The sequence below is a fragment of the Charadrius vociferus genome, unplaced genomic scaffold, assembly GCF_000708025.1.
Source record: "Charadrius vociferus isolate BGI_N301 unplaced genomic scaffold, ASM70802v2 scaffold31, whole genome shotgun sequence".
NCBI lineage: Eukaryota > Metazoa > Chordata > Aves > Charadriiformes > Charadriidae > Charadrius > Charadrius vociferus.
In genome coordinates, this window is record NW_009646966.1 from 3119077 (window position 1) to 3137317 (window position 18241).

The following is an 18241-nucleotide window of genomic DNA, read 5'->3' on the forward strand; positions in this document are numbered from 1 at the left end:
GGAGGATGGGATCCACTTGCTCAAAAGCATGGAGCAAGGACCACCCATTAGGATCAAGCAGGATCTGCAAGGAGGGGAGGTAGAGCATGGGCCTTCTCTATGCTGTCTGCAGAGGCTTTCAAGCAGTATTCCTTCCATGCACAGAATGACAGTTGCAGACAGTCCCCTCCGAGGCAGCCACAGCCTAAAATCTGGTTCCTCATTTCATTGAGAAAGGCAGTTAACCTTTCTGGTTTGTTCCGTATCTTCTGGAGCCTGAATGGTTTAGAGAAGGTGGTGGGGCAGCTGTGACAAGTCTGGTGTTCTCCTTCCAGCCTTGTAAAGAATTATTAGATATGTTTCCTGGGCTTGCATTTAATGCAGAGGTACCTCGTGCAAGAGAAACCAGAGTCTGCAGGAGGCCTGGGCCACTTTGGAGCAGGCAAACCCCATGCATGTGGGCCTGGTTTTCAGGAGACCTTCCCAGCATTTTGTTAAGATTGTGGAGAAGCTGCAAAGAGTCAAATTACTCTGTCCCTGTGTAATGAAATGATCAGGGACAAAGCCTTTAGATCCCTAAAGAGTTTTCCTTCCTCAGACCTCCTACTGTGTGTGACCAGAGCCAATCTTCTCTCTGTTAAATCAGTTCTTAGTAGATAATTCCCAGAAAATTACTGATGCTTAATAAATTCTCAGATCTGCCTGTTCAAAAGAGTGTAGCATTAAGAGGGCTATCTGCTGTACACTATCTGAAAACCATCTTGAGTATAAGAAAAACTTTCCTCCAGAATTCTTTAGAGAGGACCTGGGAGGAGAGACAGGGAATGGGAGCAAATGCTGCAACAATGATCACTGATAAATATACCGGTAGACTGCGGATGTATCAGGTAACCTTTTAGAAATGGAGTGGAACTGTATCACAGAAATCTTATTTTAGCCCATGTGTGCTACATATTTCAGGAGATTAGACATTTGATGTCTCCTCCTGCCCCCAAACACCAAACCGTGCATGACCACAGACTATGGCCTCTTCATTCTTCCTCCCAGAAGAAACCCTTGCCAGTGTCAAATACATTATTTGACAAAACCCAAAGAAACACATTTTCCAAAGCCAAGCCCTTATCCTAATTCTGTACTACACAAAATTATCATGAGCCAGCCAGAAAAAGAAAGCCTTTAGCAGTATACACCTAATGTCTGTAGCTTGCTAGGAGTGGAACACAGACCCACCACACCTGGTACCTGCCTGATGTGGCTGTGCTGGAGAACGTGTATTTTAACAAACTGTCCTTTACTAATTGTACTTCAAGAAGGGATTGGCAAGAACAAGGGATTGCAGCTGATTCCACCAGTGTATTTTTTTCACCTCTGTATTTTTGTCATAATACCTACTGCATGTTTGAGCCCTTTAAAAAAATGTTTCTAGATAATATCTTCTTTTTTTCCAACTTTTTATATAATAGCTTGGTCTCTTCTCACACTTCTTTCATCAGCACTTACATTCATACAGCTTTTCAGTCATACAACTCAAGCATCTTCTATTAAGTCTAATTCTTGCCTCAGACAAAAGATCAAGTGAGCATTTTTCAGCAGGTCACACCAGCTTCCCTCCCTCACCTCCAGCCTCCCTTCGGCACGACCCGTCGGTTCATCCCTTCACCACCAGAGGGAGCCGCCTGAATAGCTTTGAGAGATTTTTATGCCCAATTTAGATTAAAAAAAAAAATAAAAAATTCCACCTTTGAAATCGTGTTATTTAGAAAAGAGGATGCAGTTGTGACAGGCATAAAGGGGAATTATTGAAAGACTGTTATACTGTGCAATGCCTCAAATCTTTGCTCCGCTTCATTCTAGTCTCATCCAATCTTGCACAGTCTGGTACAACAGTACAAAATAAGCTTTGTTGATTTAATCAAACAAAGCAGTCTTGAATTAGAGTGTTTATGCCAGCTATTGAGATCCACAGTATGACTCTGATGGACTGAGGTTTGAGAAGAAAAGGCAAACTAGATTTTTTATGGCTAACTAAAAACACTCAGTGATACATAATACTGCCTAGGATAGACCATAATATTTCTTAGAAAATTCCTGTCCATTAGTACTAACCAAGGTTTTGTCTTTTTTTTAAAAAAAAAAAAAAAAAAAAAAAAGAACTTCTTCTTGACACTGATTCTTCTTTAGGTTATCTCCTCTTTTTAGTAACGACTGCTATCCCAGTTCTGCTCTGCTTTCCAACACCACCTTTTGTTTACAACAGAGAGTCTCTGCTTTCATTCCAGTTACGTCCAATGACTTTCCATTACACATATTTTCATGCATTCTGACCCATATGTTGCATGCACGGTGATGCACAAATGTGCACCTGTGTTTTCAATTAAATGAGGGGTTCAAAGCTATTCTTGGGTCCAGACTTGTCTTGTCTTCTTCAGACTGGAGCTGAGCTGTAAGATTCTCTGGAAGGGAAAAGCCAAAGTAAGCTCTTTAACTTAACCCCCAGCTTCTGATCCATGAGCTCTAGCCAGATTTGGCATGGGGAAGCTCAAGTATGATCTCACTTAGTTCTGGGACTGGCTTTTCTTAAGTGCAGCATGCATTCACAAAGGTAGAGTGGAGCTACACTCAGGCACGGGAAGGCACAGCAGGCCTCATGCAGAATTCGCTGCGCTAGAGGTCTGCTGCACATCATCTTACCAGATAGACAGAGCCAGAGCTCCACACTGATTCAACCTGGAAATCTCAGCCCCTAACAATCAAAGTGAAAATAACTTTATCTACGGATTTATCATGGAACTTCCAGAGGCCTGACCTGGTTTCAGAGCATCGAGGCTTGTCAGTCCTAGTCACAGGTAACACCTCACCTGATTACCAAAACTCCAAGTAGGACACAGCCCTCACATAGTGTCAGCATATGACACTTTTAGTCATACACAGTTTACTCAATAATGAGAAACCTACATTAATATGCCCACATGAAGTGCTCTGCTATCCAGCTAGTCAGCGAAAAACTAGTCAATGCAGTCAATGACACCTAGAGAGAGCTTTGGTTCACACACAGATATCTAAACTCATGTGTCTTGGTCTCATGAGCCTTAGACTGTGAGCACAATTCCACCCTCCTTCCTCAGTGCTTTAAAAAGGTTAACTTTCAGGAACATTGTTCAGAGAATTACAGTGTTGGAGAGATACAGAACTCAGCCCAGCCTCTGGAGTTTCACGTCCACTTTGCCGCTTCATTCTAGTCTGCTTCCAAATGGAGTAGAAAGCTTATTTTTCCTCCTTCCCTAATAGCCAAAATATCCGCAGTGTTTGAATACAGCAGATAAACAAATGGAGGATAGGCCTGAATTGTGTTCTTTGCCAGAACTTGTCAAGCATTTGTGATGTAGGATGAGGTTCTCCTGCTCAGTAGGTAAGTACGGTAACACATTTGTTTTCCCCACATGAACAACCATCTGTTGATGATAAACAGGTGAAGTACATAGGACCTCCATTGTTCTAGAAAGTCAGATCTTCTTCCCCTGTATACAGGATCTACATTTATAGAAATGCATTTCAGACTAACATATTTGCAGTGACAGTCTGGCAAGCCAGAAAAGTGAGAACATCTCATTGTATTGACGAAGAAGTAGTTTCTACTTCACAAAAGAGCCATTCCTGACACTGCCCAGCAAAGCCAGAGAGCTCACAGACCTTTACCTTCTTGCTGCCCCCTTGGTTTTGAGTGGAGCCAGACCAGAGGAGTATCTCCTTTCCCAGTGCAGGGACAGTGTGACGTTTTCCTCAATGAGATTTTACCTCCTGGCCCATCAGAGGGCAGGAGAACAGTAGGCTGGAGCTGAGGTGGGCACCCAGCAGAGCTTGAACATGCAGGATGTCTTCCTATCTGAAAAGGTAGCTTATAGGCAGCCATACAGACCTACTTCCACTGCTGTAAGACAGTGAGGGATTCATCCTGGGCAGAGGTCAGGCCATGGCTTTTCTGTTGCTGCTTTCTGCTAGGTGTGCCTTCAACAAAGAGCAGTTCTGCAGTGCTTTGGAGGGTCCAACCATCGAAGGCTGCACGGGGCTGCTGTTCTGGGGCAATGTGAGTGTCTCTGTACAGTGAGGGAACGTGTCCCACAGACCTCTCAGAAAACATTTGGCATAGTCTAGGTCTCAATCAACCCCAGGATGGAAAAAGCAGCACAAGTGAAATGTCTCTCAATGCCTATGAATACCTAAATTGAAGTCCAATTATAGAAGGAGGAGGGGAAAAGTAAAGAGCACTTTTTTTTTTTTCTCAGGCTCCAGAGCAAAGATCTGGGTGTTTTTGAAGTCATCCTACAAGGAAGAAAAGAAAAGGCTGAAGCTTACTGTGACCTAAATAAAGCAAAAGAATTAGGTACTTGTGATCAAAGGGTTGAATGATGCATATACACATCTCCCTAAATAATAGAGTGGGCGAGGGAAATGACATGTCATTATTCCTCTGAAATAAAGTGAATTACCTGCTCTGAAAAGAGGAGTTAATCTGTTTTTATACAATGAAGAATAATGCCACATTATTTCTTCTAAAATTAGCAGCTGACAAGCTGAGACTTCAGTGCTCATAGCAGCTGGCTCTCTGGCACCACACTGTACTTACCACAATGAAGCCAGTTTTATAAGGATTGGTGGGGAATGGCCATTACCACAAAGGCCTACATCCACTGAGCTCTAGAGCAGCAGTAGGTCTAAGGTACCTCTGAGTTCCTTTCTTTCTAGAGAAGCAATGTGCAGAAAACCCGATACTGACATTTCAGAAAAGCTGCAGGACTTCAAATGGCCTCAAAGTCCTCTTTCAGTGGCTTAATTGTACAGGCAAGATCTTTCCATGTAGCTGTACCCTTCAATAGTTGTCTTCCAAACCAGAAGCACAGATGTGACAAGCTCATCCTAAAACTCCACATTTTGACATTTGCAGTGTCCAAGGCAGGCAGCGAAAGCGTGACTTCTGAAAGCTGGTCAGACTCATCTAGTAACTAAGGGGTTTCTTTTTTCCTTTTCTCAAAATCTAAGGCTTTGGATAACTTCAGATAATCGAGTACATAACCATAGTAATGGCTGAACAATTTATCTTGAAATGATTATGGCTATATTTTATCACATGAATGCATAGGAACAGCATAGAGACTACTCAAGAGGGCAGCTCTCCCAAGGAACTGCCCTCTGTTTGCTGTTCATGTTTTGAGTGACAGTATGAAGGGCTCAGCATTCATAAAAAGGCTGGGGAGATTGAAAGCCTGAGAAGTCAACTCCATCAGACCTCAGAGACCAAAATCACAGAGCTTATTTATCCCCTTGAGAGTTTCCAATTAAATACCATTTCAATGGAATAACCAAACTTTCCTGAATCTCCTTCACTGATGCAGGGCCATATTCATGTCCAGGTTGTGCGCAGAGAATTTTGTAGCAACAGATTGGAAAGGAAATATAAGATAAATTTTCTCTCCCCCATGCACCCGCAGGAAGTGATCGGGTGTTATTTTCTCTGTGTTTAAATATTAAAACTTCACTTTTGTTTGTGTTTTTTCCTTGACTGTGATTACACAGAGAATATGAAAGATAATAAATCCAGTCACCAACACCACTTACTACCATTTGACCTTTCGCATCACAGGTTTGGCCTCGGCAGTTTAAGGCAGTTTGAAGTCCATCACTTTTTATGTTTGCATTTATCTTCTTTCATACAAGTGAGGAACAAGAGCTTCCTCTGTGTTGGGAGAACCAAGACAAGCCACGTTGCCCTCTGTGCTTGCTGTCCTGACTGCCAGGCTCCACAGCAGCACACTGTTGGGTTTGTTTTCCTTTTCCTTGAAGGGTAGGAAGGACATTGCCCTCTTGTCTACCCCAAAAAGGATTTTATAATAGTTGAAGAACTCCTTGGAAAAAAGCAAGAAGAACTTATTGAAAGAAGTTGCTTCCTCAACAGAGGTTGGCCTGTCCAGAAAGGCATGTCAGCTAATGAGTGCTGGAGTTGCAGGCGTGAGAGAGGTAAACACTTCAAAGCCATGTCCTCAACTCCCCATATCCATAGGCTCTTGCCTTGTGTCAGGGAGGAAGGGCATCCTCTCCATCTGATCTAACAATGACTCCATTATAATGCCCCAAAGTTGAGCTACTGGTCTCAAGCCAGGAAGGCAAGGCCTCTGGGGCAAACCTCATCTTCCTGAGGCTTCAGCAGCCCTCAGAGAGACAAGCAGAGATGAGGTGGACTGAACTAGGGAGGCCTCTGAGGCAGCCTCTCCCTCTGAGAAGGCAAAGCTGTCAGGACACGTTGCTCAAAAAAGCAGCACCCAAGCAACAGGGTTGTCTATGCTCGAAGGCACTATTTCAGACAACAGATGACTAGGGTAAACTTGTGCTCTGGGAAAGCAGAATCTGAGTATCTAGCTCAGCGGTTTTCATTTCTGGTTTATTAAAGGCAGACCTGGTAACCCAGTTGCAGAAAAAAAACTGGCTATGTTTATTACTGTATCTTCCCTGACAGTAACTTGTATTTAGGTATATTTACTCGCACACCTTTTGCAACCTACTTGAATCTTCTTCTTTGTGGACCCTGGTGAAGTTCTACACTACCTGCTGCAGGAAAGCACCCAATTGTTGAACTTTTCTTGATCCTTCATTGCTAACAGCAAAAATTACAGCCAAGACTGTCTTTGTTTTTTCTTCTTCTACCTGCTTTGTAATAGTATGCAAATTACATCAGGCAAATGTACAGTTTTACATTCAGTCTACCTGGTTTCGATTGACCTGCAATCAATGTTCTGCAGTACAACGCTGGTGAGTGTGCAGTCTAAGGAACAGACAGATCAGCACTCCCCTACTAACCAGTCCATGTTTTTACTTATCAACAGGAAAGCCAAACAGCTAACAAACAGCTCCATGAGTACAGAGAATATATCTGTCAGCAGAGAAAAAAAGTGGTACTGTCCACATCAAAGTATGTAAGCGTCCTTTTTCAGCACATGGAGCTAAACTGTAACTTCTCCTAAGATTCACCTACTGCAGGGGGAAAGAATTACACCAACCAAATATCTGAGCACAACTTTCCATCACTGCCTCTTTACAAAGCATGGAATGAATAATTTCTTTGAGAAACCAATAGAAGTGGAATAAAGTGCTATTTTAATTATATTCATAATGATTTATTTGAAAATATGTTCTCATTATACTGTTATCTTAGCACAGTCCATTGTAAGGCAGAAGTAGTTTTGTTCCACCTGAATTTAAAGTCATTATTATAATTATTCTCACCAGAAGAGCCATTAATCACATAAACAATACCTGGCTTGCAGAAAATATGTGATAAGTAGCTATATTATGATTTACTGTTATTTTTCTTACATTCTTTAAGTCCTACTCAAATACTTATTTTCTATGAAAATAGAAAAAAAAATAATCTTACCTTCAGATTGATGCGTGGCAAGAGGTGTCTGTGTCTCCTTGGAGTATGATACCACCTCCCGAGGTAAGAAATCAACCTGGGTAATCTTTGACACCCCTAGTTTGTGCAGTCTGCGTCTAAGATGGAATACATGACATCAAAAGGTTAGTCATGTTAAATGTAAATCAGCAGCAGGAACAAGAGTGTTTGCTTTTATGAACAGGATAAAAAAAATACCTCAGTGTTTGCTAAGATGAAACACAATACACTGTGCACGAGAAGTACCTAATTGCAGTGAAGAAAAATAACCTGGGAACCATTTGGCATAATAAAGTGCAGTTACTGAACCTCTAGATCATGCTGCTGAGAGGGACTGTAAATGGGAGAAAGACACAACCTGCTTGTGCCCCTCGTAATATGCAACAAAATTCTCTTTCATACCATTGTTACTGCAATGTTCTGCCTGCTCAAAAGAGTTAATCCTCAGCCCGAGATACACAGTAGTGAAAAGGGCACAGTGGGTGTAAACCAGGCTGGATTAGGGCTGTCAGATGTTCACCTGAGACCCATAATAGAGCCTTTAATTGGCAAGGTGGGTAATTTCCATAATGAAGGAGATTCTCCCTTCCACGGGAGTCATTAGTAGTGGAATTAATGTAGGTTTATGATCAGTAGAGTTCTAACGCAAGGGTTGGGGGAGAGCTGAGACACAGCTGGAACAGGGCAACTATAGCTTTCTTTTTCTACTACTTCCCTTACTTTAAATAAGCAATGTGAAATAAATCAGTGAAGCCGACTAACCCTAAGTGGGTAATCAAAAAAGAAGAGAGACAGCTGAACATGTTCATGAACACTTTTAGTCATACACAGTTCACTTAATGGTGGGGAGGGAAGGAAATCAATTTGTTTCCTGAATATTATTTGACTGTCTGTAGGGAGGGAAGAATAAACAAACGGTTACTTGCAAGTGTTTTACTGGAAAAAATGCCAACTTTCAGCAGAGAAAAGAATATGCACATAATAAACAAATCAACTAAATAAGTCCAGTTGCGTAGATCAACAAGTGCAAGCACACTTAAATGTTTATGGGAAATAAATTCATGGACATGATCTTTCTGAACTGCCATGTCATTAGAGAGAGCAATTTGGAAAAGCAGAAAAATCATATACATTATCCACATCCTCTCTATTTTCCGGAGTGTCAGAAGAACAAAGGTCAAAGATTTTGGTTTTTTTTTTTTTTCTAATTAATTTACCCTGGCTTAGGTATTCAATTAAGATTGATGTCTGAAAGGATATGGGAGTCTCAAAAGGAAATTGTCAGCACTGGATGACACCTACTGAACTCTTCAGCCAGTTAACGCTACATCAGCTATATATTTTTCTAATCTATCTTATTGGCTGAGTTGTGATTAGATTCAGCAGGTAATCAGTATGAATCAGCTGTATCATGTAACAAACCACTAGAGCAGAAATAGTTGTTACAGCTCTGAGTCTTTCTTCTTTTCAAAGAGGAAAAATTAACAAGTCTCTTTCCTTACCACCATCTGTGACTTTGCCAGTACAAACAAAAGCTATGACTGTCTGAAAATCCTGCAGAAAAACTTCTACAGCTTGTGATATACTTCAGCTAACAAAAGTTTTAGTAGTGTTACATTTTTGTAGCTGCTTTAACTGAGGGTTTGTATAAATTCAAGCTTTAAGAATTATCTCACCCCAGCAAAATCTCATGTGCTTTTCCCTCCTTCAGCACCAGGTGTGCAATCTCTGTCACCTACTTGGTCAGTTAGACTTCCTATGCAACCAATCCCCTGCTTCCCCAGGCTACTGGTTCCATTTACTGAGATTCTTAAGCCTTCTGCACTGAAAGAGCTTCTTGACAGTGGTCTTGGTTAAGTATAATCTCTAATCAATTATGTGTCTAATCTGGGCCTAATTGGAACGTCACCTAATTCTAACAGCAGTTTCACATGAGGTCACTCCATATCACCTCAATTGCCTGAGGATGAGGAACATTGATCCTAATGGATTTAACCACTTGTTGGGTTAACCTCTTTGTAGACTGCTAACCAAGAAGTGAGTTAGGTCCCAATGTGCTGTGCTGAGAGAATGTGTGGAATTTTTCACCTAAAACATTTCTAATTCAGGAATTGTTGGTGCTTGTACAAATGTCTGCTGTCACCCATTATTCTGGTAAGTACTGGTGAAGACAGGGAGATCTTCCTTCATCTGAAGGAACGTGGACTGTTGGTTCTTTTTTGCCCCTATTAAGCAACCTGTAATGGTTCTTGTGTAACTGGAAGTTGGCCTAGCCCTTGGTCCCAAGCACTTTGGGACAACTGGAGCATCCTTGCAGTATCTGGGCTCTACCAAATATAAACTGTAGTGTTCTAGTTTCTAGTTCTTTTTAGGGCAGCACTAAACTGTCTATTGCTTTCCCATCCCCATTTTTCACCTGAGGTGCTCATAATTCTTATCATTTACAGTTTGCTGAATATTCATCTTAGAGAGCACGTAAGCTTTGAAAGATTCCTTTCAAAACTGCCTATGGGATGTCAGTAGGAGGACAGTAACTGAAGTCCATGTGTTAAAATTGTTTCACCTGTCTGCAGGTGCCAGAAGAAAGATGTACCTGCTGGAAGTGTTTTGCTACACACATCATTTAATTGCTGACTGCAGGTTTTCTTTTGCATTGGTATTTTTTTAATCAAGTCTCATGACACCAGAGGAAAGCGTGGTCCTCTCTCTGACTCTGCTTTGGCTTTGAAGACAGTTTTCTTTCAAAAGGGGCAGGACTTCCATTACATGGTGTACCTGTGGATTTACTCTTTGGCATGCTGCTTTTCTGTCTTTGCACTGACCACTCATAAAAGATTGAAGTCTTTTGGCTATACACAGGGTTATCTTTGAGAGTCAAATAAAGGAACCTGCCTTGCACAGCTGTTTGAGGAACCTTGCTCCTGGGAGCGTTCACCTCCTAATCCAAACTTTTGGGAAAGGGCAGCTGAGGTTTTTAAAATGTTTCTGTACATTAAAACAGCTCCAAAAACTCCACCTTTTTGGTACGGCCCAGGTAAAGTTGTGTAACCTGGATCCATTTGAAGTCACACTCAGGTGGAAACTACAAACATTCTTAGCAGTTCTGGATGTGGAGAAATCCTGTTTAGAAAGCTCTCTGGATACTTTCCACTCCTCCTGATATTTCCTGGTGAATAGCCCTAACAACCCTAACTGCAGCTGGGAGCACTCTCAATCAGTAGTTAAAGGGAAATTGTTGTTTTTCTTACAAAATGGTGAATGAATTTCACATTAACTAGTGAAAGCGTAAGACACTCGTATGGAGACTCAGACAGGAAAGCCCCTAAGTCCATAGGTAGGGCAGTTTCTTCAACATAGAGATTTGGCTTTGCCTATGACTCAAGTTCTGAATAACTTGAGTGATTGCCATCTATCCTTTTTAGATGAACAGTTTATCCTAAATATCTCTGCAGGCAAGCATTTCTAAATTATTTAAATTAAGTAATTTTTTCAGATGTTTGGGGTAGAGAAGTTCCATCCCAAACTAGAAAATATTAATTTTAGCTCTATTACAATTTAAAAAGTTCTTGATTGGCCTGAACTCAACTAAGATGGCAATTGGACTATAATCATATTTAAGTGCACAATTATAAGCACATACACAGCTCCTAAAGAAAAAGGGGAAATTGTTACTGCGTGTGGAAACAGCGTAACTATGGCAGACAGGAAGGAGGGGAAAAAGTACTTTGCAAATGATTCAGAGAGAAAAGTCTGAATCAACAGGTACAAACAAGACCAATGTAACTGTACATGCACAGTAAAGTGCCACAATAATAACATTTCATCTGTAATGAAATAGTTACTTGTATTGTGTTTCAGGCAACAGAAATAGCTTATCTTTTCAAGTGCTTCTTTAGATAGTTGGGTTTTTTCCACAAAGATGGCTTTGCTGAAGCTTCTTATTGATGAAACTAAATGGAAACTTAAATTATGGTCTTTCTAAGTCAACAAAGCAAAGGAAAATCACATAAAACCAGCTCAACTGGGAAGCATTTTCAACATAATACTTGCAAAGAAATGACAAATGAATAACAAAAAGAGCTGACATATACCCAAGTTCAGAGTCAGACTGGAGCTGCAGCACTGAGGGGTCTGTGTCCCATTGCAAGGTCCTAGGGTGGTAATCAGCCGTGCAGCACAAAGGGGAGGGGAAAAAAAGAACACACAGAATTAACTGAAAGGATGAACAAAACCCCATCTCATTAGTTACATGCTCTATGTAGTACATTCAACCTCCAAGTGCAAGGGACAGCCACAGTATATCAAACAAGGTATGTATGTCAAACTGTGACAGGGCAGGCAACTTATTTAAATTATGTATTCTTGGTAAACAAGGGGAAGAAGCTATTTTCCTTTCAGATATTGGTTAATGAAACATTTTTGTTTCTTTTTCTGAAAGATTTCTAACTCTAACTATGGTTGTATTCACAATAATCTGTAAAACCTACGGGCACAATTTATTGTAATCATTTTTTTATAATAAGGTGGACTGAGCACTGGCGATGAGCTCCACTGAAGAGTCTAGCCCTTCACACACTCCTGAGACTGATGATAAGGCATCCTGTAAAACAGTGTTCTGGGTACGAACATCACATGGTACACATGCCAACGAATGGCACGCGGACACCAGCTCTGACATATTCTGGGGACATCTGGGACAAATAAAGAAAATCTTCTTCTTTTCCTCCAGATAAAATTTCTGGGGAAGAGGTGAACGATACCTCTGGGGAAATCAGATCTATGACAGTATCTTAATGGACTGCTGTCATATGGGACTGTCACCAAATGTATGAATGCTCCAGAGGTGTAGTCTGAAGTGAAGACGTTATTCCTTGCATTGCAGTGCAACTTGTCATACTACCATCACTAAAACGCTTCGCAAATACTCACAGAGCCTTTCTGGAGGCCTGTGAAATACTTATAATGCCCCAATTTAGAAATACAAGACGACATATTGAGGCCAACATTTTCAGAAGTGCCCACTCCTTCCCTGGCTCTTGATTTTACTTTATTTTTCGTCCCTTGGGAAGCCACACCTTATATGCAAGAAAACTGCCAGAATCCATGACATAATCAGGAATATAAGTTTGACTCCTGAGTACCTTTTCCTGTAGTATGAACACGAGATTATGCATTGTTCTCACTAGCAGAGGCTAAGGCAAAGGAAAGCACTCCTTCACTAAAGCAAGCAAGTCATGCAGACACGCTGGATAATGATAATCCTCAAAATTAAAAACTCCCCTCATTTCTTCTGAATACAAATTTTGAGGATACAGAGAACATGATATTACCACGGTCAGCCAAAACCAGCCATATAACCAGCCATGCTCAATTTACACAAGCCTTTCTGCAACAATAGCAACCTCTGCCAATGACTCACTCATGTAAACTAACAAGTTATTGAATTAGATTAGAAATAGATCTCTTAAAGTCATATGATTATGCTACCTCCTGTACTTAGTAAACTCACCCATTCTATTACCAATGTTAACTCACTTTCTGCAGAGACAGACAAGGGCATGTGCTGCACTCTGTCGTGTCAGAGTGAAACAGAATCAATCTCAACGCCCTGTACATATAAAAAGAATGAAGTATTGTAATGCGAAGGTGCTTTCCTATGCAAAATAAGTGCACTTATTCCCCTCAACTTCTTATGATCCATAGTGATGTGTATTGGCATGACTTTACAGTGACACAGAAAGACTTCTCCAAAACAAAACTACTGCAAAAGGGTCAGAGACAAAACAATACAGTAATCAAGAACAGATTTTTTCCTTGTAACTCAACTGTAGCTCAAGTACAGTGGAAAGGAAAGCGGACACAAGGATTTGAATGCCTGATGCAAGGAAAAGGCATCAGTGACTAATGCATTATAGATATTCCATTAAAAATGCTATCTGTGTGAAAATGACTCTTGTCATGTCACCAAGCTCAGTAGCATACATTAGGACTTGCGATGTGAATGCCAGTTTCTAATTTTATTGCTGCCTAGTGGCTACTTATACAGACACATCCAGGTTTTCCAAACACTTAAAAGAAAACATATATAACTCATTTCAGTTTTTTGCTCCCCCCCCATCCACTTTCAAACCTAAAAAATTTCCCAAGGGATAACAACTAGTCCATCAGAAAGAACTCCACTATCATCTGATCAAAATGAGCTTGCAACAGGTCTCTAAATAGGTACAGCCACTACATTCGACCTCTAAGAATCCAGATGAAGTTACAAGTGAGGGCACATTCACCTCGTACTCAGCTGAATGTCTAAGCAAACTAAATTCTGAGATCTCACACACTCAAGACAGCACTCAAATCCCCAAAATATGAGAACAGTAACACTTATGGTTTGGGCCATCATTGATTACATGCAGACCATATATGTAGTGGAGACATGTTCTTCCCTTAAGTATTTCATTATCTGGATTCTGACATAGAGACTTCATGATTCTTGACATTGATACGTACTTTTAATAGCAATTCTCCTTGACTCCCAATTTCACCTGTTTTCAACAGTTTTAGTGCATCTGCAAAACATTTCCTAGATTTGTGCTCTAAATGGTAATCGTTCCCTCTGCATCATTGTGTTACCACTTGCAAAGGCTTGAAAAATAGATAAGGGAGCAATCTGCTGTGTTGTCCTCTCAAGCTTGCCTGAGCAATGTTATCGCAGAAAATGAGGCTGCAGGTAGCAGATCTTCAGGTTTCAAGCCTCTTGCCCTTGGAGACACAGAATGCAAGTGGCTACACTCACATCGTGGAGGCTGGAGAGCAGAGAGCAACTAGATGTTTCAAGGAACAATACTGATTTGTCCTTTGCCTCTTTCTGGCACCTGAAGAATGTCTGCAGATCAAAATGAAAGTGAGTGAACAGTAAAGATGTAATTCGGACCTGCAATTTAGCCAGTTTCCATGGCAATAACATTGAAGAAGAAACAAATAGATTCTTTGAGGATTAGCAACCCAAAAATGATGTTGAATAGCCTGTGCTGTCATCCAGACTAGGAAATTAAAGCTAATCTGTTTGTGATGAGCAGACATAGCGTATGACATTCCTTGATCATTTGGATAAGCATCATGATTATGCTTTTTCTCCTGTGGACAGTTCTCAGTGGTGACTGTGAAATGCCTCTGGATCTCAGTGAAAATGCAGTGCCAATCTTTTTCAAATCTAGTGCATGAGTTCTTTCTCCAGAGATTTCTTCATGAAGAAAAGGATTAGGTGCTGTTCCTCTTTTTCCTTTCTTCTTCGTAAAAGAAAACTGAAATTAGCTTTGGGACTTCCAGTCACCCAAAGACAGGGGCAGAGGGAGTGACAGTACAGAGCCCAGAGACAAGCGCATGGCCCAGAACTCCTTGACCTGCAGGTCAGCACTCAGCCAGAGATGGTCCCACTCTGGACCCTTTCAGAGAGCACAAGTTGGTGGAAGCCCCCCTGAATGGATTCAGGGGATTTTGGTACAGGTCTGTGTAGATGAGATATAAAACATTTTACCTTAATATTTTAACGGGGAAAAGAAACTTGAGCATTAGACCTAGTAGGGAGAAGTAGTGCTCCCTTGCACATTCCAGCCCTTCCACAAATCTTCCGCAAACCATCTGAGCTGAGCCTCCTCCTGCGGGTGCACACGGCATGGGAAGAGTCCCTGGAAACTCACCAAGCATGAGCAGCATGACCAGAACTAAACCAGATTGGGCCATTCCCACCACCCAGACAGCACAAACGCTATTTTAACCAGAAGTACCCAACATTGTTTCAAAGCTGGTTGCTATATCCATCTCCCGCATGGTGACAAACAATAGCCTTGCTATCAATCTTCCTTTTACGCATTTGGTGCACAACAGCAGCCCTTGGCTGATTCTAAGATAAAAAGCTGAGACTATTATCAAATAACAGATTGTTCTAAAGCAGCATGAAGGGAATGAGGGCTTTTAGATCTTGCACCAAGAAGACAAGGTAGAAGTGTTATTACCTCTTTTTAGTCTGCTCTGCTTTCACTCTCTTCCTTTAGACAGGCATATTTTAGTATTCTCTATTTGCTCTGTATTATGATCTCAATTTTATTTTATTTTTTTTTTCCCCACGAATTTAGGACAGTATTAATGCTAGTGCTGTTTCAGCTCTTGGTACTGAAAAAGTACCAGACAATTTTGATACAACGCATCTTCTTTTTCCTGAGTCAGTAGGGCAAAAACCTACAGAAACAAACCAACAGGAGAAAAGACACAGACGTCATACATTTACCAAAGGATTGGACAATCAAGCAACTTATTACATTTTTCTATTCTGAATTCATGTCCAAAGCATTAGGGAGATATTCAGAGCACAGTCTTAAGAGCGCAGAGACCATCACAAAATTTAAGGTGGGAGGTGAAAGGAACTTGATCAGAAGCGTTCCCTTTTCTGTATTATTATTACCACAGAAAACCAGGCACTTCGCCATCTGTTACAATGCCCCATGGAATCTTACTTCCAGAAGATTTTATTCTGATTGCATAACGTCAATTATGTAGACTAAAAATGTGGAAAAGACTAAAAGAAATAAACTAAAATTAAAATATTTGAACTCTCTTGGAAAGTTCCCAACCTCAGAATGCATTAATGAAGTATGGAGTCGGTCATCTAAAACCGTCTGGAATCCATGAGAACTTCTCAGCTGATGCAAGCAACTTTTGGTCTGGCCTCAGCGATAGTATATGAAGCACGTAAAGCATCAGTGCCGATACATATACTAATTAAATCACCATCATAAAATTATATTGAATATCTGGAATCGTGGTCAGACTGCAGTACAGCTTGGCTCTGGTAAGCGCCCCAATCCAACGCTTTTCACTCAGCCAATGTGCAACATGCTGGCAGCTTAGTTCTGACTCTGCTGCCCTGAAGCTAAAATCAAGTCCTCCCTCATCTGCTGCTGATACTGCAGAACATGTGTTCTGCATGACTTCTTTTCTCCCCCCACCCTCTCTTCCAGGTCAAGAGCAACGAGGCCCGAAAATCCATGCTTTTGCAAAAGGCTACTCACAGAAATAACAGCAAACCCAGCTTTCCCAAGGGGCCTCTTGGAGGGTAGAAATCTCTTTGCAGTGCTGCAAATCACACCTTCAAGCAGAACTGGAGGAAAGCAAACACCATATTCTGGCATCTCCTGTCACCAAGAGCTCTTGTGCTTTCCAGACCAGGAGAAACCCGCACTGACAGTGTACTGAGTCCCGAGGTATCTGCTGGACTGAGATATCCATATGTGTCCCTAGTGAAACACCATTAGACCTGACAGGTCCCAGCATCTCCCCTTGCAGCAACAGCAACGTCCCAAAATGACCTTTTGTGTGGGAAATCACAGAATCTCCTAGATTGGAAACGACCTGTAAGATCATCTAGTCCAATCATTAACCTAACACTGATAAGCCCACCACTAAACTATGCGCCTAAGCACTATATCTACACGACTCTTAAATACCTCCAGGGATGGGGACTCCACCACTGTGCTGGGTAATGCGTTCAATGCCTGATGCTCCTTTCAGTAAAGAAATTCTTCCTAATATCCAACCTAAACTTCCCTTGGCGCAACTTGAAGCCATTTCCTCTTGTTCTGTTACCTGTTACGTGACAGAACAGGTCGACTGCCACCTCTCTGCAACCTCCTTTCCTAAGCCTAAAATACAATGAAGGAGTGTGCCATGGCTGTGCTGAGGTTTCCAGAGGTCAAAGGCCAATCCCATTAAGCAGAGCATAGATTGAATGAAATAAAATGAAACAGAGAGACTAGAAATAAAGGAGAGACTCACCCACAGCATACGGAGTCACCTGAAGCATAGGAAGTCTCAAAACACCTTTGCTTACCAGAGTAATGCTTCTAAAATGATGTGAATGTGTCTAGTCTCATTTTCCCCATCCAGGGTAAATGACTTTACAGAGGGTATTTATACTGTCTTCAGGCACCTAAATGAAGTGCTCCAGCAATTAAACACATCACCATGGGCTCTCTGGGTACAAACAGAAAGACGGGAGATTGCTCCATGCAGCAATTCCGAGCACCCAACTTAAGACTCCAACTGTGAGGAGTTGGCTGTCCACAAAGAATCCAGGGAGAACCGCCCAACTAACCCGGGTGGGTGATTTGGGAGGGTGAGTAAAGAAGATGGAGTCAGACTCTTCTTGGTGGTGCCCCGTGACAGGACAAGAGGCAATAGACACACACTGAGAAAAGGAAATTCCACTTGAACGAAAGAAAAAACTTCTTTACTGTGAGAGTAGTCAAACACTGGAACAGGTTGGCCAGGGAGTTTGTGGAGTCTCCATCCTTTCAGAGACTCAAAACCCAACTGGACACAGACTGAGCAACCTGCTCTAGGTGACCCTGCTCTGAGCAGGGGGACAACTAGATGATCTCCAGAGTAGCCTTTCCATCTCAGCCACCCCTGGTTGTGTGACTCTGTGCTCCCCCTTTCATGTCCCTGCTAGCACCCGATGAAGAGCCCAGGGGCTATCTGCATCGACAGGGGAGCTACTTGAGAGCCTGCAAGGTTCAGTCTGCTTCTTACTTTCTTTCATTCTAACTTGAAAAGCAATTAGCAAAAGAAGGGAGTTAGGAAAAAAGAGTGAACCAAAAAGCCCCAAATTGCAAAGAATAAGAGGATTCTTGTTTTTCACTTTGATGCAGAGGAGCCCCATGCTTAAAATACAATTTCCAAAAGATTCAAAATTTCTCATATTAAGAACTCTGCACCTGAACATGGATGATATACTGAAAACCAGGTTCCACCCACCTCATATATTCT

The 18241-nt window shown here is 41.5% G+C and overlaps 1 protein-coding gene across 1 annotated transcript in view; it reads right to left on the reverse strand.

The window, feature by feature from the left end:
- DYNC1I1 (dynein, cytoplasmic 1, intermediate chain 1) overlaps positions 1–18241 on the reverse strand; it is a 178473-nt gene that overhangs the window by 143373 nt on the left and 16859 nt on the right. The window contains exons 4-5 of the mRNA XM_009895365.1: positions 11515–11574; positions 7406–7521 (exon numbers count right to left, since the gene is read on the reverse strand). Of these exons, the coding sequence (XP_009893667.1) occupies positions 7406–7521; positions 11515–11574 (176 nt within the window). The remainder of the gene's footprint in view (positions 1–7405; positions 7522–11514; positions 11575–18241) is intronic.